We start from the raw sequence: 23,013 nt of genomic DNA, 5'->3' as shown, positions 1-23,013 counted from the left end.
AGAGCCAATAAAAAACGAAACATAAAAATTAAAGTAAAAAGAATACTACACGACTTGTATAGCATATTAAACATGTGTTGTACTACAGCGGAAGTTTGAGGGACTTTCGGCGTGTGCACAATGCCTGTATACGTGTAGCATGCCTTGCACTTCGGCACTCTGTATATTCCCTTTCGTTTGAGCCGCACTCATACTCCAGTCCATATTTCCACTGTACCCTGTCTGGCGTACTGGCAGGTCTTGTTTACTGGCGCAAAGACAGGAAAGGGGATCCTTGGAAAGAGGGGATATGACAGTCCACTAGCTACCTCTAACGTGGGGAAAACCTATTTTCGATGTTATTTTCATGTACTTTTCGTCGATATGATTTTGAGCCTGAAGTCAAGTGAATGTTTATGAAGAATAAATTGTCTCGGTTGAACTTCGTTCACAGTGATAAGAGAGCTTCTAAGCAAACCACGAAGATTCACTCTTGAGCAAAAGGGTGGAAGCCTGGGTGAAATCACAGCATTTTGTTTTGTGGACGCCTCAGGAACTGCGAGATTTCCTTAACGCACCGTAATTGGTTGTGGTGGATTGTTTTGCTTTACGATTTGCGGCATAGCGAGCTTGCTAAATAAAGAGAGAGGGATACATTAAGACGAGACCTTCTGCTGTGCGAAGCGCTGGTCCCATGAATTTACAACGACACGCTTGCTAGCCACTTGAAACAAGTCAGGTTATTGCAGGAATGAATTATATCAGCATTTATAGACCTGTAGAAATTATGTGAGTTGGAGGTTTTCGACAGTTAATGCTTTTAACGTATCGGCGATTTTGTTGTCTGTCGTCTCGGGACATCGGATCATAAAACATAAGTTTTCTCCCGAGCCTCAGCGATAGCTAAGTAAACTTTATTTTGGCCTACGCTGTGGAACTAGCTTAGCTAACGACGTTAGTGCGCAGCCATTCCCTGCCTGTGGTTCACGGGTGGCTCCGTAGCTAGGCACGGAAATTTCTCGAGGCGAGGGGGAATGCATTGAGGAACAGGATTACGAATTCAAGAAAATGAAGAGTTTTACCATTTTTGTACAACATTTTGTCGACACTAACTGTCTTTCATGTCGACGGTTAATTTGAATGAAAGCTAGCTAGCTAGCTAACTTCAAAACGGAGCAATAGTTTCATGCGAGTGTGCGCAGCTCTCTAGCCTAGCAAGCTAGGTAATTGAACACGTTAGACTCTCCTCTCCGCCCATTTTCTCGGGGCTGACATAAGTTTTTTATATATCTCTCTATATTCTTTCAAACAAATAACGTTGGTGTAATAGATTTCCCCCCCACCAAATTAGGCACTTTTTGATTCCCCGCAATATTTTTTCGTCTTTGGAGTACGGGATTTACTGGAGTGAGAATGCGGCTGCGGACTTTGATTGTTTTGGTTGCCTGTGTCTACATTGTTTGGGACTGTCAGCAAACAAATGGAGAAAGTAAGTGTATTTCATTTTGCTGTGCTTTTAACATGTGTTTTATTTTAATGAAAAAGATTGGGGTTTTTTTATTGTTTTTGTTTTGTTTTTTAATTGCCCCTATTTGGGTTGTTAAAAATTATGCATTGCTCTGTTTAACTCTGGTAGAAAGGAAAGAAATATGCACGTATAAAATTAAATTACATAAATCGATCGTGTTACAGATAGTTAGACCTGCACATTCTTAACATTAAAGCTTGGTGTTTTCGTCAGTGTATAGCTAATGAAGACGTATTTACTCTCCTCACTCTGAAACAGATTATCATTCGTTAGAGGACTACGGTGGTCTATTTGTAGCTTTACACAACTGTTAGCCAGCAGGCTTCGAAAGGGTTTTCAAGTTTAGGCCCATGTCTCAGCCTGTGGTACGGAGGTGTATGTTAAAAAAAAATCAATAAGATATCCGAGATCCGCTGGAGTTCTGTCCTGCAGAGCTGCGTTGCAGCCAAGTGTATGGATTGACAGATTTTCAAATTCACAGTGTACGAATGAATGGACTTGAAGTTGGGACGTTAAATGGAAAAAGACAATATGAATGAAGGCAACTATTACCTCAGATAAAAAGAAATTTGTAAATTAATTTAATAATTGAATTAAAACTTTCTCGTGATGGTAAAAGTTATTTTTTGGGGGAAAGGCATTTCCACAACATTGAGTCTTAATTTGCAAAACAACTGCCATTATCAGCTTTATAGATTAAAAGCAATTCGGGCTCTTGCATGGCACGGTTCAGCATCGTGTGCTTTCTGAAATGAACCCACCCACATTTAATCAGTTGCACTGTATTGAAAAATCATCGGATGTGTGTTGAAAATGAACTGGTTTGAAAGAACCTATTGCGTTTTGCGATCTCTGGAAGTACAGTAAGATGTTGGCAGTCTAAGCGAGCTCCCTTTTGATTGTGGCAGTTACGCGGTGTTTACCAAATATGCCGTCGCTGCTCTCAGAAAATCATATTTGATTAGATTAGCGAGCCAGACCGTTGTGTTTTCTAATGCCGTTAATCTTTCTTCTATCAAGTGTAATATGTCAAATGAGCCGTAGGACTGACGACCGATTTAACCGAGTTTGATTAAGGAACATCTGTGGTGTTATTTATCTTTACTCTATGTGGGTATTCCCAAGCCATCTGCAAAGACCTCCTGAAATAGATAAATAAATATAGGCTAACCATGCTTTTCACACACTTCGCTATGGTTAACGAAGGCCTACATATACGGTTTTCTCCATCATGGGTAGCACCAGCTCTGTGTGTGACACGTAAAGATAGTATTAACCCTCTGTGTTTTGTTGAATGGTGATTCTTTCAGGCCAGGTGGCCTCAAGGCTGATAGATGCAATGATAAGCCAAAAAGTATACATGGAAGTGTGGTTTACCCATCAGTGAACCTGGAGCTTATGAGCTTTGCAAAGCTCTCATCTATATCAGTGCCATGAACATATGAGATTGATCAGTGAGGATGACAACTGAAATCAGCAACTTCAGGACTGTGCAGTGCAAATGTTCCTTTATTTTGATTTCTGAGTTAGACAACATGGTTGTTTGACAGCATGTTGACTAAAATAATCGGGCTCGTTGACAAATTTTGCTTTGTGAAATACCCCTCCAGGTTCCTTCAAGGCTGATATCACTTCTGATTAGAGCATATGTTTGTTTCATTAAATCTGCTGTTTTTTCATATCCAACTTATCCTGTAACAAAACTTCATTCATCAAAGTCACAGGGGTTTTGAGGTTTTACAGAACCTCAGCCATACATTTCATCAGCATGTTTTTTAACTTATCACACATTATCTAGGTGCAGCTCTGATTTAGTCGTCAGGGAGAAACCAATACCACCGGGTGTGAGCTCCTTTTTATTAAAACTGAAAGAGAAAAGATTGGGTAATATCATGAAACCAGTTTGTGCGAGATTTGCCGGGCACACTGAACATAAACAAGTTGTGTAATTGTGAAGCTGGCCTAGCCCCCTTCTTGTTCCTCCTAGGGTTGTGAGTGAACCGCTGCAGGGAAGAGAGAAACTATTTTGGGGCCTCAGTTAAGGCCCCTTCAGTGTTCCAGACCTGTGCTGACATTAACCCATCCTGCAATATTAGTGAATGGAGTCCCGTCCCGTTCCCCCCCCCACCCATAATGTTCAACACAAACTTTTCATTACGCTCTGTTTCGCCTGCAATTTTTTTTTTTTTTTTTGCATAATTTTGTGAACGTGAAGTAAAAATAGTACATGTTTTCGTGCCGGATTGGCGCGGCGATCGTAAATCTTCTCCATTATAGATGTTTGTACAAATAGGCCTCATGCAGATGTCATCTGGTTGGGCTACTTGAAGAAATACAAAGAGCTGTCATTGGTGTCAGTCAGTAAAAGTTTTTAAAGCACAGATCTGTGGCACGCCTAATTACAGATGGGATCACTTGCATCCTTAGTTCTCTAACGTCGACACAATGTGCCTTAATCCCGACCTTATTGGATACCATGGTTACATTGCTAACACACATTCAAAACTGTGGCATGTGTAATGTTGTAATTGTTACCTTCAACACTGTGCATTTGATCCCACTTGACATGTAATTTCAGTGGAGCTGTAAAAATTAATGGCCCAAAATGTGTCAGCCACACCCTGTGGACATCCCACTGACACTGCCATTCAACGAAAATGTCTAGTCTTGCCCCCCCCCCCAACGACCCCCTTCCCCCTCCCCAATGTCTAAATGATGCAATAATTATGGTGTGTTTTTCTGAAGACCGACGGGGGAGATGGTTGTTGCTACACAGAACGGCTGGTTGAGTTGTTGTCACTAACATAATCGTTCTATAAGAGCGTGTGTTACAGACAAGCGTTGTATAAATGGACGTCAAAAGATTTTTGCTGTTCGTGTGATGCTGCGTAAAGACTTCATTAACTGCAGCGAACAGTTGACGTTTTCGGAAATGATCACGCACAGAGAACGGTTATCGAGTATATTGTTGAATTTAATCAGGTTCAGCGGGTTTCTCACCCGGCAGCTGGTCTGCAGGTGAATCTCCAAATCATCCGGAGTGTCTAGACTATATTCTCCACCAATCATGGTCTTGGTTGCCTCATATCATCCCTCTGTGCATTATTTGTCATACTTAATGTTTTACTCTTTTCAGAGTGGGAAAGGATCGGAGTTTAATCAGTGTGCGTGTGTTTGTGTTTTTGTTTTTTTTTTTCATTACAAAATATGTAATAAGGCATATTGGAGCATTATACTCGTGTAGAGCATTTGACTAAACAGCCTTCAGACAGGCCAAACTAGCTTTTTTTTTCCTCTCCCCCTTTTCTCCGCTGTGGTACAAAGTACAGAGGAATGTTATTAAAGAACAGAACTTTTGCAAGGATTGTACATTTAGTATCTTTTTTTTGAGGTGCTTAAACCTGTTACACCTTGATGTTTATACGCTGTATCTTGTCATGTTAGAGCTGAACACCTTTTTAAGATCCACTTATGAAATAGTGTTTATTAGGTTGTGGTGTGGTTAACCTCAACTTAACTGTTAGACCAGTTGTTTTTGAGTTTTTGTTTCGTTAATTACCACTGATAATTTTAGATATTACAACTGTGATCGGAAACTTATTCAGTTGATTGTTGAATGTTTTTTGGATATACTTACGGTAGCACTTGTAGTTTGATGAATTAATTGTGAGGTAATGACCTTGAAAATGAAACCTTATACCTATGAATGTTACACAAATTTTTGTACAGCAATAAGCCACAGGTTATTGTCCTTTTTTCTTTTTTTTTTAATTTGGTCCTCGTTTTCAGTCTACCTGGTCAGGATTAACTTAACTTGATTGGCTTTGCGCACACACACACACACACACAGAGTTGTAAAAGCAAAGCAGTGAATCTTTAAAAAGGGAAGTGTTGCAATAATTGCACACAGACACTCCCTTTGAGACCACAGGTTTTTGTGAGGCCCAGGGATGAGCATGCTTTTACTATCTCCCCTAACTGACAAACAGCACGCTCGTTTATTTCAGGTGACGTGTGTGTGTGTGTGTGGAAATGTTAGCTTTCCTGTAACAAACACAACGTGTTAGTTTGTAAATAAGACTATTGACATACATTATCCCTGGTATGATGACTGTCCTCATCACTAATGAGGAATCCTATCTGTCCATTTTTGTTTCCTTAAAGGAAAAGGGGGAAAAAAAACCCCACAGATTGATTGTTGACCAGGGGAAGACTCAGTGTTGCTCAAATCTGTCGTAGATTAGTTCAGAGTAAGTTAGGGATCGCCCTAAACACTCATAAAGAAAAAAAAGGTTCTTGAAAACCTCCATCTTAAACTTTTTCCGAGATTATTTGTATAGTTAGAGATGGATACGATAAGCATTCCCGTAACATTGTTTTGTACAAAATATATTTTGATTTGCGAAAGGTTAAGCCAGTTGATACTACCCAAAATGGAACTTTGAATTGAAAATCCTTCACACTGTTGGCTTTGGCTTACTTTTCGGAGGTCACAGGCTCTGTAAAACAGCTTTCTGACCATGTGTATTGTAAAGCGCTATACAAATAAAATTAAAATGGAAAAATCCCAAAATATCCAGTAAAAACGGTTTCTGATTTGTAGCCAGATTGTTCACAAACAATGATTAGAAAACTGAGTGCCAAAATAAACCTGTAGATTCCCATCAGCTGCATCTAAGTTAGATGAATCTAATAAGTTGACTTTTTGCACAATTTAAATTGTTTTCGCACAAAATAATACTGGAATGCTTATATGTTTGTTGCTGTACGCGTCATCGGAGAGCGGTCTGAGACAGTGGGATAGACTGTGACATGTGATGTAAAATCCAGTGACCTCTTGCAGTTGTTTACATAGCAAGTCATTCTTATTGCAGGTTACTGTAGCATTTAACATCTGGTAATTAGACTTGGGTTGTACAGTGAGAAAAGAATATTTTCAGAGACCATTTCTGTCAGTGTAGCTCAGATCCATGGATAACGCCGGTCTGTCATGTCCCATGATCAGATTGGGAAGAATGTACTCACACTCACATAGTTTTGAAAATGTTGCATAAGATTAAAATGTTTAAGAAATGCTGGGAAATATTAAAGTATAAACTCAATGGACTTGTTGCGGCAGCGTGTTACTAACATCTTCTCATGGCAAAAAAAAAAAAAATGGAGATTGTTCTTGTTCTTTTTTGCTTTCTCTGGCTCCTATATGAAGTGTCTGTTCTGTGCGCCTGGCATCTAAAACGCCAGTCTTACAATGCAGAGGGCATCTTCTTACTTCAAATGGGTAGATCGTTCTTCCTGCTTTTAGTTTTTCTCAAGAAGTATGTAAGCAAGTTTGTTTGCCTTTTTTTTTTTTTTTTTTTTTTTTTTTTTTAACAGCTCTTCACAAATTTAGTCCACATTTGGGTCTCATAACATTCCCTTCCAAACTGCCAGGATGTGAGGATGACTTACAGTGCTGTACTTTTTACTCAATAAGAAATGCGTAGCCTGCATGCCCCCCCCCCCCAAAATCAACATTTTTTTTTATGTTTCTCTCCGTGTTATGCAACAAAAAAACCTAATTATAACTTGTTTGGTTTTACAGTAAAAATGACCCACTTTTAACCTCAGAATCCGTTAAAGCGTTATTTATCAATTGTAATGCTCCATTTAAGGACGCAAAGAGTCAGTTGACTGTGGTGATCACACGGTGTCAACCAGGACATCCACTCCACCCACCCCACTCTCTGCTCTCTCCCTCTGTGCCAGAATTCCTCACATACGCTCCAGTGCTGCACTGTTCCAGTTTCTAAGTGCTAGTCACACTGTTTGTATGTAGTGTATTAGATTCTCAATCGGGAATGTAAGTCTAAAAATAATATTCCGGCTGAAAGTGTAGACGAATGACAGATTGGATATTCTCTGTCTCTGTCTCTGTCACTGTCTCTCTCTCTCTCTTTCTTGTGTGTGTGTGTGTGTGTGTGTGAGAGAGAGAGAGAGAGAGAGAGAGGGAGAGAAAGCGCAGAGAGGGTGAAAGACCACTCTCTCTGTAAAGTTACAGTAGATGGTTCAGCTTTCTACCACCACATGGCACTCTAAGTGTCTTCCGGTCTGCTTCACTTATTAAGCCCTTTGGCGGGTCCTCATTGCTGGTGTAACTGAGTCACTAGTATATGGGGGGGGGGGGGGGGGGATAGTTTGTAAATGTGGCTCCCCGTGGCCTTTTCAGGTCCTCTCACACACACACTGTACTGGTCTTGAAAAGGCCCAGTTTGTACAGCCATGGAACTTTTTATCATAAGTTCCACTGTAGTTATTGGGCTTTCATTCATGCATGTAATTCATGCAAACCATTGTGGGACCTTCAGGTCAAGCACAGCAGGGTTCGTTTTCTTTACAAAAAAGGGGAGCGGGGCACTAATGAATGGGCCCAGGGCCAACGTCAGCGCTAACAAAGCAGGACTAACTGTGTTCAGGATGAAACCATAATTTGGCCTGTAATCAAGTTTTTGGTCACCTTGGTCATGTAACACGGTGACTGTTCTGAACGTTTGTCTAGTTACGTGTGATCACAGTTCGAAAGTATCTAACCGTACTGATGGAAATTAGCTGCGGAAAGTATGCATCCGCTTCAGTGAATTTAAAAATAAATAAATAAACCGCCTGCCAGTCTCACAAAGGCGGAATAAAGTGAACTCCGTGTAAACTTCCAATATGAAATGCTAGAGCCGAAATGAAGTTGAGCTGTCGTCTCTCACTTTTCTCCCTCGCTCTTGTCCAGAGGGATCCGAAGTGTTTTACACTCTGCGTATTGTTACGCCTAGTCAACAAGGCACTGACTAGCACTTCACCAGCTGTGGGACATGTACACCATTAAATCAAGCCTGGAATTTCAAAAGCTGCAGGAAAAGCTTTTTATGATCATCATTAACTATGTCATGTCACATGGAAGACATCAGCTCCACAGGGGAGAATTGAATAATCTTACACAAACCCATGGTTGTAAATATAATTATACTGTGGTTGCCCATTCTCTCGTTCTATTTGGCGTTATATTTTGTCTCGACGGGATCTACAGTCGTGTCATTGTTTTTTTTGTTTTTTTTTTTTTTCTTATGTTTCGATGTGGCAGTAATATTTTAATATGTTTTATAGTCTTTGTGTGACCTCTTTAATGTTTTATGTCCTTTACTCCCGCAATATCTAACTCGTTTGGTCTTCCTCCCTGTTTTAGTTTGCTCGAGTAAAGACATTCGGAACAATGTGACCAACCTGCAGACGCTGCAGAACTGCACAGTGATTGAGGGCCACCTGAAGATCCTGCTCATGTTCGCCACCAAGCCGGAGGACTTCCATGGCCTGAGCTTCCCCAAGCTGACCGTCGTCACCGACTACCTGCTCCTTTTCCGCGTCTACGGCCTGGAGAGCCTGAGCGACCTGTTCCCCAACCTCACGGTCATCCGGGGCAACAACCTTTTCTTCAACTACGCCCTCGTGCTGTTCGAGATGCTCCAGCTGAAGGAGATAGGCCTACACAGCTTGATGAATATTACCCGAGGAGCAGTGCGCGTGGAGAAGAACCCAGATCTCTGTTACCTGTCCACCCTCGACTGGTCCAAGGTCCTGGATTCCGTGGAGGACAACTACATTGTTGCCAACAAGAACGAACGAGAATGCGGGGACGTTTGCCCAGGCGCGATTAAAGGCAAGACCACCTGCCCTCAGACCACTATCAACGGTCATTTCAGCGAACGCTGCTGGACCCAGAAGCACTGCCAGAGAAGTAAGTTGTCTTGGTATTTGTTGTTGTTGTTTTTTGTTTTGGGGTTTTTTTTTTGTTTTTTTTTTGTAGTCAGGTAATTCGTTTTCAATGAATTTATCACTTTCTAAACTCATGAATTCAGGTTTGGGGTCATGTTTGATCAGCTGAAGATTATTCAGGGTTCAAATGTCTAGTTGTGAAGTCTTCCTCTTACATCAGAACTGTCTGAAATTGAGGTCAAAGAGGAAAAATGATGAGAAAGTTGTCTGTACACAAAGTGGAGACTGTTGCCATCAGAGTTACTTAACCAAACTTCTAAACTTAAATGTGAGGAACGGGCAGCAAAGAGCTACCATTTTGGCACTGCCAACTACCAGATCAGATGATGCCCTTCAGTGAAGTAAGACGCTTTCTTTTTCTTGGCAATGCTCGAACCATGCTCCAGAATACAGAATATGATGCAACATCACTCCAACTGTGTATATGTGTGTGTGCACGCGCACTTATGCGTGTGTGTGTGTGTGTGTGTGTGTGTGTGTGAGAGAGAGAGAGAGAGAGACAGATTGCAAGATAGAACGACTGGACCGATCCACACACACACATGTTGTCACCTAGTTGATCATGACCGTCAATAAGTAATGAAGCACACGTTGCTCTGCCAGTAGGGTTTGTTGTGAAACTACAAGGCGACTCATTCTACACCCCCAGTGAAGCCAAGGTTTTAGCATGGAGAAGAATTTGGCATATTAGCGCAAAGCCCCCCAAGCTCACACTATTACGCAACAGACGGCGCGCCTCATGTAACTGTTCTTTGAACCAGTCGCTTGTCTTCATGTGTGTCTGCCTTTTTCAGGCATGATCTCGCTCCAAAGGCCTCTCTGCACCGACGGCTTAAAAAGTCGTTTTCAAACGGAATGTTGGCCGACATCGAGTTCCACGCCGCTGACACATTCTCCATCAAATTTAAATATGTCTCACTTATTTGGGGTCCATGCAACGCGTTTATACATCACCAACAGATTTTTTTTTTCTTTCTTTTTTTTTTTTTTTTTTTTTTACTTTGTCTTTAATAGTTTCCATTTCTTTTTTTTCTTTTTTTGTTTTCGCTCCAGAAGGTAAAAACCTACTATTGACCTCGTTGTTTATCTCCATCTGCAGTGTCTCGGCGCTGTAAGTGCCAGAGGAAGGCTTGGATAAAGATGTGATTAGATAAATCTGATGCACTGAGTGAAGGTGATGAGCCTGTTTGCCTGGGGCTGAAGCCTAATGTATGGCCCCGTGATAGGAGAAACGCTGGTCTGGCTCTCGGCCTGTGAGGCTGTGGTGAGGGATCTGTGGTTTGGGGGTCTGTTTTGCTGAGAGCATGAAATGAGTTGTAAAACCACAGACCATAAAAAAGCAGTTAGCTTTTTTTTTTTTTTTTTTTTTTTCCACTTTTTTTTTGTGGGGGGGGGGTGGGGGTAGATGAATGTTGTCATTATTGTTTCAATCTTTGTCAGTCTTATAGTTCTTTATGTCCAGAGACTTTTTGTCGATTGTCATCTTTCCACTGCTTCGTTTATGAGGCCTTTTTGCCGATGCTTGTGTTGACCTCTGTTGTTCTGTGGAGTAATTAGCTGTCTTCATACCATCCATTCTCATATTGTTGTGCTTTGTTTTCATGATTTTGTGAAAGATGGTTCCGTTTTCAGCTGTTTGAATACAGCCATTAGGTTTGGAGAGGTTTTTTTTTTTTTTTCCTTCTTTTTGCCACTGGAAAATGCAACAGAATTTGAGACTGTAGACGTCCTTCTGGCGTATAATGTTTTTTTTTTTTTAATACGTTTTTTTTTTTCCCCTCCACTCACTGTAGGTTTGTTTTTTTTGTTTTGTTTTTTTGCGGGGGGAGCCCACTTATAAGAGCCCAGACCGAGGAGTCCTGCACTTCAGAACCAAAGCTGAAGGGCCATGTAACTTGTAGCTGCGTTTGAACCGCCTTGTGAAATTGCTTCCCTGTCCTCGTTGTCTAATGGAAAATGTAACTCTTTCCCCAAGCTGCTAGAGCTCATTAGTCTTTTTACAACTCGTACTGTAAGTGCTAGCACGTTTGTTGCCTGGTTGATTAGTCTGTCGGGCTTTCGGTGATGCTCACTTGTCAACTAGGCCTAAATCTGTTTTATGAACCCTACTCTCCAGTAACACATCCCTCAGCTGAAGGGTATTACTGGAACTCAGCCATTTATCTGTTAACACTTTTTTTTTTTTCTTTTATTGTGCTTGTCTTAAGATTTAAATAGATATCTTCTTAAACACAAGCTGTTATTTCAAATGAAATATCACACGTCAAGTATCAGTTTGGTGTTACTGAAGTCATTCAGACTTTTATTCCGAGATTAGGTGTGGGATTGTTAATCCTCTTTTTGCAGACACTCTTCTTGTTTTCTATCTGTCCAACGGAGCAGAGCCACAACAAAAGCTGTTTTTAGAGGCGTGGTCCGCGGAGGAGCCAAGGGTCTCCTTCAACACGGTGATCCAACTGCAGATAGTTCCACTTGAGAATATTCCCTGTGGGTTAGAGGAACTCGGAGCTGTTTTGCTTCTGTGCATGGATGAAGTGCTTTATCCTGCAGAAAGAGAGAGAGGGAGAGAGAGAGAGAGAGAGGGAGAGGGAGAGGGAGAGGGAGAGGGAGAGAGAGAGGGAGAGAGAGAGGGAGAGAGAGAGGGAGAGAGAGAGAGAGAGAGAGAGAGAGAGGGGTTACTGAGGACAGCCAAATGAGCAGGCCTCACGTACAAGCCCGCTGCCGAGAATGAGAGGGAGAGCGGAACAGAAAAGAAGAGAAAATATAAAAGATAGCTAGAAAGGGTGCCGTGGAGGTCGCATGGGGGTGTCTTGCCAAACGTTCTTGAGCAGATTTCCGTGGTTTTTGCTGGCAGTGGTACAGGAGGGGTTTGCGTTTCATTTTTGGAATACTTTTAGAAGTTTTGGCGCTCGCGTTTCGTGAGCAGATTTGTTCACTTAGGCCGTGCGGATTTGTTTTTTCGTAGTAATACTGGATTTTGCAATGACACTGACCCAGCTCTAAATGTTTGGTGGAAATCATAAAAATTGATCAGAGTTGTTTCAAATGGCAGTCCGTCAAAGAACGGCATCAGCTCAAAACCACAGTAGGTTTTGGAAGATGTTTAATCGCCCCAAAAGGATGACCGGTTAGAAAGAATGGTGTCAGAATAGTGAAATCGGCTGCAACAAAGCAGTGGACCATGACAAAGGTCATATTGTCTGACCAGCTTTGACCAACGCTGTGAGAGTGTGTGTGTGTGCGTGTGTGTGTGTGTGTGTGTGTGTGTGTGTGTGTGTGTGTGTTAATGTATGACTCTGAGATCACTTTCTATTTACATAATCTACAGTGAACCAGGATAAACTTTGATATTTCCACGGCCGGTGGAGCTTACGCGGCCTCACTGAGGGAAGCCCTGTGGTTTCTGCTCTCGTCAGTTATGAATGAGACTTTGCCTCCCAAAGCGCTTAGTGTTTTACACACATTATAAAATGATCTTCATTATCTTCCCTCTGAGATTAGAAACACAGCTGTGAGAGGCAGAGTTGTGTTAGAGAACAGTAGTAAAGGGAAAGAGAGGGGAAGGCTGTGTGCGTGCGTGCGTGCGTGCGTGCGCGCGCGCGTGTGTGCGTGTGCATGTTTGCAGGAGAGGGTGGGACTTAACATCTACCTCCTCTGTGCCTAATTGTATTTGGCTTAAAGAACCACGGATCATAGGGATCACATTCGATTAGCCAGAACAGTATGTTTCACTTTTTGAGAATTGGCTTTGTGGCAGCCCCTGCTTCCGATTCGCTAAGCTCTTTGCCAGGGGCGTATAGACTGCCTGCCCACTTATGTTCTCATTTTAGCCTCTATTCATTAATGGAGCAAAGCACCAATGAATGGCTGATGATATTAAGATCACATTGACGTCATTGCGTCTGAGAGGCATGAAAGAAAGTTGTCTGCGTTACAGCCTGTAATCTTTCTCACAGTAAAAGCCAATTAGGAAAGAAATGAGGTGTTGTGCCAAAAAAAAAAAAAAAAAAAAAAAAGGAAAACACTTAATGGAATTGGTATGTTTTTATCTCACCTCCTGCAGTCTAGACTTTGAGGACAATGACCTTTTCCGGCAGGTTTTTTCCCCAACGTCGTGAAAGAACACAAATTTACACTAGTCGACGTCATTCAGCTGTCTGCATCCGTTTCATATGCATCAGAGAAGTCCGACAGCGTTTTTCTTGATGTCTGTTTGACTCCAAGTCAGAGTATAAATCATTTGAGCACTTGAGGTGTGTGTATGTGTGTGTGTGTTTGTGTACGTGAGTGTGTATGCGTGTGCTTTCGTGTTGTGAGTTTGTCGGTAGGCGCTTGCGTGCATGTGTGTGTGTGCGCGCGCGCGTGTGTGAGAATTTGGAAGGTAGTAGTAGGGACAGATTGGTTGTCCCTTGTTTGTTGGTGCTGCTAGGTGACGAGCGTAACTCGTTTGGGTAAGGGCGTAGCGCGCACACAAGTCTCTCCCAGAGGAAGGACAGGTCACCGCTGGGGGGGGGGGGGGGGTGCGACGCAATTGAATCCTGAGTCCCATCCCGTGTGGCCCACTGGCTCCACACTAGAGGAAGTGCTGGCGCCAATTCAATCTCCACATGGAACAATAGCTGTTAAAGAACTTCACAGAATGTTCGGCCCAATTGTTTCCTGACATTGTGAGGCTGTTTCCTACTTGGAGGTTATGAATGGACCCAAGGGGGCTGCTCCTAGGCCCTTGTGACATAGACAACTGTCACCAGTGTGTGAGACAGGAACACAATCAGCTGACCGGAGGAACTCACTGAAATAATAACGTAAACAAAACGGCACTTTCCCGCAAAACAGAGCCACATGCAGAGGATAACACTGTTTTTACTTGAACTTGAAGGAAGACAGACGCACGTGTTAAGCTCGGGAGACTTAAATAGAGCACGCGCCAGGCTTTCTAATGGGTGCCCCAGCCCAACGCGGTGAATGGAGCTAGTCCACGCAGCTCTGGTCCTCTGATTATTAAAGCAACTGTTCGTGCAAGTTACGGCCGATCGATACTGATTTGCAAACTGAGCGTGCAACACAGTTAAAGGCTCTCAATCGCAAACAGCTCGAGGGCGGTTGGTATACCATGTGACCGCGTGAAGTAATCGATGCTGGCTTCTTCTTTTTTCTTTTTCTATCACTGGAAGGCCTGTAGTCGCAGAATGCAAGATAACACATGTCTTATGGCAGAAATTCAACTCTGTGCATATGTGTAACAAAGATATTTGACTAGTACATGGGAAGTACGTTGGATGAAACCTTGAGGTTGATTATGAGGCTAGCTGAAATATCCTGTTCAGATACCAGTCAGACTTCACCAGCTCTTCCAACCCTAACACGCCGCTCTATGAAGAACACTCTTGTCTTTCGGCAATTAAATGGAGATGAAAAACCATACCGATATGTTCCTTTGGTTTTAAATGACAGACGTGATTTAAACTGATGTCCCGGAGGATTGGAATAATGGCCTAACCTCTATGTTTCAGGATTAGACTTGCTTTTCTGAAGTCTCTTCAGAATGCAGAAGCTCAGAACGGACCGTTTTGAAAAAGCCCTGTAAGGCAAATGCTCTCATTACCCGGAGTGTTGCCTCCTAAAACATGACACGTGTTTGAAAGCCGAGCCAGACCAGTCTCAATGCCACAAGATGAATCACTCTCACTACTCTCTCTCTCTCTCTCTCTCTCTCTCTCTCTCTCACTGTCTTACTCACTCGCACGCTTTTACAATCTCTCTCTCTCTCTGGAAATCATGTTGATCTTACCAGAAATATTTGGCAAATTCCCCTCAAACTTATCCCTAAAAGTACTTTCCTACTCCTAAAAATAGCCTGTGAGTGTTATTAGGCAATCAGTCATGTTGTGCTGGACATTTACATTTAGTGTATTTTTAGTAGCTCTTTGTGGGAGGAAGAGTTTATTATAGAGGAACACACTATCTGAATGTACAGTACAAAAGCAACTGTGACACATTTCAAACATATCAACTGCTTTCTCTGCCCTCCCAATCCAAAATATGTATGTTCAACTTTTGGAACACCACCCCCCCCCCCCCCCCCCCCCCCCCCAAAAAAAAAACGGGTGACGTACTGGCTTATTACGATCTGACTTTTTGAAAGGTACAGCTCGTACACTAATAGGAAATCTCACGGGGGGAAAAAAAAGATTGTGTTGAACCATTAATTACATACCATTGCTTAATTGATTTTTTTTATTTTCGTCGCGATAATGTTTTCTTAGTCTTTTTTCTCTCTCGCTCACGCTTCTCTTTGTTATCAAAACGACATCCGCCAACCGGAGCCCACTCTGCGAGTGGAGTTAACGTCGGCGTGGTCAAGCTGGAAGCCCTCACAGCCCAACTGCACGGGCCCTTCCTCTGGAATGCCAGACATGTCAGACATTCATCAAACCTCAGCAGAGAAGCATGTCTTCACTGTTTTACACACTTTCTGCTCTCAGCTCCCCCTTTATTGACACACGTCTGCTCTCTCTTAACGTCTCGCAGAGAGCCGCAAAAAGAGAGATGCCATTATTTTACTCACACAGGTTTCCTCTTCTCCACCAAATCGCATTTAAAAACCGAGCTGTGCCGAAACGATCTCGGCAACAAAAAAAAAAAAAACCTCGATCCTTTCAGAGCGGTTCGATCCCTCACAAGTATCTCTTTATGCCGAGCGTATTTATACGCGGCCGTACAAACACACGGCCTCATTTGGGCCGTATGTAACATATTGGTGTAATCAGTAAATGTAATTGCTTGGGGTACAGGCGTAATTGTGATTAGCGATTCTGAAGAGGGTCCTAGTGTCTGTGTAGTCCGTGTGGAACGTGAACCCGTTTGACCTGAAGAATTAAGGGTGTGAACATTATAGCTGTCTCTGAGGCAGCGTGGCTGGCACACGAGAGAGAGAGAGAGAGAGAGAGAGAGAGAAAGATTAAGACACTGGAACACTTGTTAATATTACATGCGAGACTTATGAGATCGAGCCACATTTATTCGAACAGCGCATTTCATTTTGCACTACAAACGCAATTTACGTTCGGGCAGCTTCATTTCACGTTGGGCGATTAACCCAGAGCAACTGAAGTGGATCAGGCCGAGGTCTGCCGCAGAAACGTAAAGAGAAATCTTTTTTTTTTGTTTGTTTTTTTTGGGGGGTTTTTTCGTAAATTTTGTAGGAGCCCTTGTTTTTGGAACATTAGACTGACAGTAGTTTCTAAATAAGTGAACAACAAAGCATGTTTTTGAGACACATAAAAGCTCCAAAAGCCTGACAGAATTACGGGGGAACATCAATCAGTCCCCTTCTTTCTTTTTTTCTTTTTTTTTTAAAATCCATGTGCGTCATTTGTGAGACTCTTCACATCCGTCCATCATTACTGTTGCCGGAGCGTTGTTTGTCATTTCGTAGTCCTGACACAGATGAATTAGATATCCTTTCATTACGACGGTGTTGTGTGTGGCATTTAAGAAGAAAAAAAAAAGGGGGGGGGGTGAAAAAAAAAAAAAAAAAGGCAGAGTGAGTCAGCGTGCTGTTGGTGTGTTTTCTCTTCATTACGGCTAGCAGGCTAGCTAATGAAAGTGTTTACTGTGTCTGCCACTGCTCGGTCAGTGTCATCCTCACTCTGCTGGTGGGAGCCGGCGGTCAGGCCCATATGGCTGCCTGGAAGCTGAAAAAAAAAAAACACTCTCTGTCCCTCAAACCCTAAACACACAGACAAATAAACAAGAGAACTAATTGCCTCTGTCTTTTGATGCGAGGAGCAATTTTTTTTTGGTTTGTTTGTTTGTTTGTTTGAGCGCAGTGCCTTTGATGGTCTCGCTAAGTGTTCACTAATGCTTGTAATCCAGCAAATTTTTAGGCATTGCTTGTGTTTGCTTGAGCAGGATTCAGTTGGCCTGTTCCATTGTATAAGCGTGGAAACAGAACATGTGTTGTCACACACCTCCTAAATTTGGTCAATTGGTTTCGCTAATGGTTTTTTTGTTTTTTTTAAATTTGTGCTGATCATTTCCCAGTTTCTCTCAAACTGGAGCTTTTTAACCACATTTGTGTCGAGTTTGTTTCTAATTATAATCCTTTATATATTGGTGAGAGTGCCATTAATAAAGTTGTTTTTTTATATTCTCTTTACCTAATGTTTGTTCCCATCAATCACAAACATTAGGTCAATTAGTAACGCTAGTTGAACTCAAATTACCAGCCATAGAACCTGGAAAGCGCAGTCCTTTGAAATGCAGGATACCACTTTCTTGTTAAACATGTGTGTTTGCAGTGAAGCGAGTCTGTCTCCAAGCGCACATCATCAAAGATCACGTCTGGGTAAACAGGTGACAAGGAATCCAGATGTACGCGCAAACACGTGTATGTCATGATTATTAAGAGAGCTGATTGACAAAGACCACAAGAATGTCATAAAAAAAAAAAAAAAAAAAAGGAGAAGTAGTAGTAGAAAGTAGCAGTACTTGCATGCAGCGTAAGGTCTGGTCTATGGAATGTGGCAGAACAGAACAGATATGCCACAGGGTACTGCTCTAGAGCCTGAACAGATAGAGGTTGTTTCTCATGGATATTCTCTCATCTTATCTGCAACAATACTAATGGAATGAAAGTTATGTTTCTCCTTCAGTTGCTTACAACAACATCACATAGACCAGCCAAGTTCATCTTGAAGGCGCTGTTGTCTCAGAGTAGCAGTTTATCTCTCACATCAGAACAGTTTGCTTTACAGGCGATGAAAGGTCGTACATCGATCTAATTTTCCTTTCTCCCCGTTTCTCCGAGCACAATCCGTCGGTAGCCGTCGTAAATTCTCTCAAGAGGTTAATGCTCTCTTATTTGTTCCTCTTTGACTCTTCTTCTGGGGACTTTTATTTATAAGCAACTTCATACAGTGCTTGTCATGGCCTTGGAATTTTAATTGCAAACTAGCACACCACTGCATTCCGTTGGGCATTTGCTAGGGTCTTGTGTGATCTTAAAGGTCTCAAAGCTACTTTATAAAAGTTTTGCCAAGCAAGCGTCATGAAAGCATAAACCCCAAACGCACATCCACGGGGAAAGTTGGTGAATTTTTTGTGAATTTCCAGAGCCACTATCTCAAGTTTATTGTTGTCGTTGTTGTTGTTGTTGTTGTTGTTGTTTTAATTATTGTCTTCTCCCAGCGAGTACAAACACTCAAGATTACACACTTCTCTGATTGCTCTCTTTCCATCGCGCCATGCCTCGGACTGCAAATGAGATGTTTCAACCCATAATAGTGGAGGACAAGGTGTGAACGTAGAACAACTGAAGTTCTGTGGGACAGCTGGATACGTGAGAGCTATTGTTAGCAGCGCGCAGTCGTTCAGGCCGTGGGTACTCGCAAGTGTGTGTACCGCTCTGATAATTAGTTTGTCTTCCAGTCCCACGTGAGTGGCCGGCGGACCCGGGGCTCGTCTTAGGGCGAGAGCTCTGGTTATCCCACTGAAATGCAGCTAATGAGATAAAGGGTCTGACATTCCTCCTGCATCACTCCCTCCATGCCTGCATGTGATCCTACGCAATTTGCATAAATCACATGAGCGTAGATCAGGCAGGCATTACACGGAGTGCCAAAAAAGGCGAAAAAGAAAAAAAAAAAAAACAGGGGAGAGGGAGGAATCTCTGGACAACCCCCCCGCAAACCTGCCGCCTACTGCTCCACCCCAGGTATTACTTTTGGAGAGAGAGCATTCTCCTGTGTGTTTTAAGACGTCCTAGAGCCTCGTGAGTGTTTTTGTACCAAGTCGGCGGCTGCGTTTTTCTGTTCAGCGAGCTCGTTGTTTTGGCGCATATAGTGGGTGCCCAGTAAGGTGAAGTCCATTTTGACTTTGAAGTCCAAGAAACCTCTGAGAATTTGAGAGAATTTTTCTCCAGCTCTGTGCAGCAGATAAACAATACAGCAGAAGCTACAAAAAAAACCCAAATGTTGAAATATGTATCTGTAAAAAAAAAAAAAAAAGAAAGAAGGAAAGAAAGAAAAACGCAACATTTTGGTTATCAGAACAGCCGGTACATACTGTACTCTGCATTCAGTGAACCATTACACCCCTAGCATCCCGTCTTAAGACACTAAGTTCTAGGAACCTTGAAAAGCGCTGTAAGTAGCTTTCCAAGTTATTTTAACACTGGCGTTTTGTGTTCAAGGCCTTAACTCTTTGTGCCTTTTGTTATTGTTTCATACTGGTCTGGAGATTCAGATGAGGACCCAGACTGCTCATACCAGATTGGAGCAGACCATCACTAATTGACCTTTGGTAGCCCAAGAGAGGCAGATCTTTTCATGGCATTGAGGCGAGACTTAAAGAGGAATGTGGTTGTGGAGAAACGTCCATCGAGGAGTAGTTTGAACAGATTTGCATGTATAAGGGAGATCGGGGACAGACGCTATCGACGCTCGATCCCTGAAGAGCACTCCCAGCATGCTCCTCTTCACCCCTAACCGTGCAAGCAAAGACGGCGAAGACAAGGGGCCCCACGGTCGGAGAGAACCTTGAAAATGTTGTGACACCAGCACGTATAGACAAGTCTGTTTTCTTTTCTGTTGTCTTGGTGTAATTCACGTGACCCTTGTTGGTGGTTGACCAGATAGGAGCATTTGCACAAAACCTTCATTTGCCCCTGATCGTGCGCTGACCAGTTCTTGTCGGATGATTCTTTAGTCCGACCGGGTCTCGGGTTCTGGTCTAATTGGGCCTCGCTCATCCATTTCTTTGTTTACCAACATTGTCACATTGGAAGAACACTCTAAGGAGTCTTGTGCGTTATACAACAAAGTTGGAATTTTTTTGAGGGTGTGTTGTTACAAGTGTGGTAAATTACATCACTTAAAATGGTTTCACGTCGAGTCCAAATACTTGGAAGCCTAGCCCAGTATCACAAACAGCATGTTTGACCAGTTTACTGACGGTGTCAAGGACGACACGTAGCAACTCGCGTTTTTTTTTTGTTGTTGTTGTTTGTCGTTGTCGTCCCCCCCCCCCCCCCCTTCAAATATGTGAATCATTATTTGTTGGAAAATACAGTAAGATAAAACCCAAACAAGTTACGCAAACCAAGCAACTTCTCTTCCACAGAACTTCCTCTGCTGTTTGGTAATGTTTACAGATGCACTGTGGAGAATGAGAGCTATGCAGAACGCAGGAACATTGCCTTTGTTGGGATAGGATCCCATATCTCGGCACCAAAAGGTCATTCCCTGCTTCCCTTCATGCCTCCGTGGCTCTGCTGCAGGAGCGGCCCGTCGGCCGCCGACGGAGGCGGCGTCCACCTGACACAGGTGTTTTGTTTTGAGGCTCTCCGCTCAGGGTGGCTGGGTGAGCGAAGCCCGGAAAGGAGACGCAAGCCGCCCGCTGGGTTCCCGCGCGCCGAGCTCGAACGAACCAGCCTCGCGAATAGACCGCGCCCGAATCGAGACGAGAGGGGCGTGGGTTTTTTTTTTGGTTTGTTTTTTTTTGCAGGGCAAGCAATCCGCGTCGAGATTTAACCTAAATAGATTTAATAAAAAAAAAAAAATTTTAAAAAAAAGGTGAGACGGTAATAGGTGAAAGTATAGTGAGTGTTAAAGAGGTCTTTGTGAAGCCCCAGACGTAAGGCTGGGCTGGATGAGATCTGTGTGCGGCAGTAGAAGGGGAGTCAAGCAGACTCGCGCAACAGCAAAAGCAGAGCTCCACAGCTCCCTGTAACACGGCATCATTCATATCTGCCAAAGGAATGCTGTGTGGAGTCGAGTCCTGGCAGGAGAATACAGCCGTGGAGGTGGAGTTAAACTCCCTGGCCCTCGCTCTCGCGCAGCCTTGCTGCTGCCGCTGCTGCCGCTGTTGCATTCTGGGAGCTCTCAGTCTACTCGTCTGGCCCCAGACTACAGAGGCACAACCTAAGAAGGGTTAACACGGCGCTGCCTTCCCCCCAGAGCCAGGAGAGGCCATTGAATGGCTACCTTCCACAGCCAGCGAACACATTGGTTAAGGTTGAGGGTGGATCTGCGGCTGGAGCTGTGATATGGACTGGACCTCCCTCAGGCACCGGATCAGGAGTGCGTCAACGCTGGCACAGGCACCATGTTGCTCGCACATAACTCCCACACTGTTAAAGAGAGACCGAGTTAGTGTGTGTGTGTGTGTGTGTGTGTGTGTGTGTGTGTGTGTGTGTGTGGGGAGGGTGGGAGGGGGGGTTTGTTTAGATATAAGTTGCGCATTTGAGCATGCATGAAAGGAGATGGGGTACTCTTGTGAGAAAAGCAACTTTGGGTTTAACGTTCAAAGTGTAGCAAGCCCTGTTTTTATCTGATCTGTTTGTATGAACACACGCACGCACACACACTCACACACACACACACCCCCCTCCTTCTGAGACTGTGATGGGCCTCCCTTGTCATGTGAAAAGGACAGAGGGTAATGTTGTTTTGCTCATGTGTAGCCTGACCTGGCTTCACCTGACCCAGCAATAATACAGATATGAGCGCCATATAGTGCCATCAAGCAAAGACTAACTTGTTGCATTGGTTGTAGCTCAGCACAATCTCCATACTGTTATAGTATTATATTTACACGCGAGGAGAGTTTTCCTCAATTTGCATCTTGCGGAGCAGTGCCCTGCGCTGCCACATTTGTGGTAAACCTGTATTAAAATTCAGTCAGCGCTCTCCTCCTCATTTGGATTCAGTTGGGCGTATTTCCTTAAGCAGCCGAGAGGGCTGCCAATTTTCCCTCTTTTTTTACTTCTGTTTTCTACTTCGCCTCTCTCTCTCTTTTTTTTTTTTTTCCGTCTCTCTCCATTTTCGCAAACTCCCCGTACACGTTCGACCCTCGGCCGCGAAGACTTGCGTCCTGTTCTTTTCCGAGGGTTTTTTTTTTTTTTTTTTTGACAGAATCTTTTGGAGTAGGTTAGATGTTTAAAGGCGAGACTTTAAAACGTCACAGAGGGCTTCATGCAGGTTCAATAAAATCGTTGAGTAGTTGTCAGAATATTCAGCATAAAGCAGAAGAGACTGGTTTTGTTTGTTTGTTTGTTTGTATGTTTGTTTGAGTAATAAACTGTCAAGACGATCAACTGGCACGTGAGCCTTTGTTTTGAGCGTGTTTTTTTTTTTGTTGTTGTTGTTGTCTTGACAGCCTTTGGTCTGAATTGTTTTTGCACCTGTTTTTGGGGGGTTTACCATTGAATTTGTCAGTTGCGGAGAGTTTGTGGGAATAGACGTGGCCTTGTCCTTTGTAGGAGCTTTGAGTTAGCACAATAACTTTTGTGATAAGTTGGAAAAAGTCTGGCTTTTTAGTTCCTCGGAGCAAGCTCAGGGTTTTGCTGTCTGTGTTACTATCGCAACAATATCACTTAACTCTAGTCTGCTGCAACAAAAGTTGGGCAATTTTTAGACATTTTTTTATATCATCAAATAAGGTTAGAGGCACAGTTGTGACAATGTTTTGGACATTAATGGTTTGAGAAACAAAAACATCGTGTAAGACATTCAAATCATAATGATCAGGTGTGTAGGAACATTGTAAATCAGAGTCTGCTTCTAACACAAGTAGAGTCCAGTTAACTTGAACTGTTGACAGTCTACTGTCTAATATTATTTATCAGTGGTATTAAATTTGAGTGAACTCTACCCTGGAGAATTGGCTTGAGTCTAAGAACACTACAGAAACAAGTATTGAAATAC

At 43.0% G+C, this 23,013-nt stretch overlaps 1 protein-coding gene across 2 annotated transcripts in view; it reads left to right on the top strand.

Moving 5' to 3' along the window:
• Window positions 1–336: 336 nt before the first annotated feature.
• insra (insulin receptor a) overlaps window positions 337–23,013 on the top strand; it is a 38,262-nt gene continuing 15,585 nt past the window's right edge. Inside the window, exons 1-4 of one of the 2 annotated variants that reach the window (XM_030773121.1) lie at window positions 337–1,468; window positions 3,334–3,349; window positions 6,946–6,956; window positions 8,718–9,266. In XM_030773121.1, the coding sequence (XP_030628981.1) occupies window positions 1,393–1,468; window positions 3,334–3,349; window positions 6,946–6,956; window positions 8,718–9,266 (652 nt within the window). In that variant the 5' untranslated portion in view covers window positions 337–1,392. The remainder of the gene's footprint in view (window positions 1,469–3,333; window positions 3,350–6,945; window positions 6,957–8,717; window positions 9,267–23,013) is intronic. The other variant, XM_030773120.1, reaches the window with a different exon arrangement.

The sequence above is a fragment of the Chanos chanos genome, chromosome 5 (genome assembly GCF_902362185.1).
Source record: "Chanos chanos chromosome 5, fChaCha1.1, whole genome shotgun sequence".
Classification (NCBI taxonomy): Eukaryota; Metazoa; Chordata; class Actinopteri; order Gonorynchiformes; family Chanidae; genus Chanos; species Chanos chanos.
Note: the sequence above shows the minus strand (reverse complement) of the source record. Positions and strands in the feature narration are given on the sequence as shown.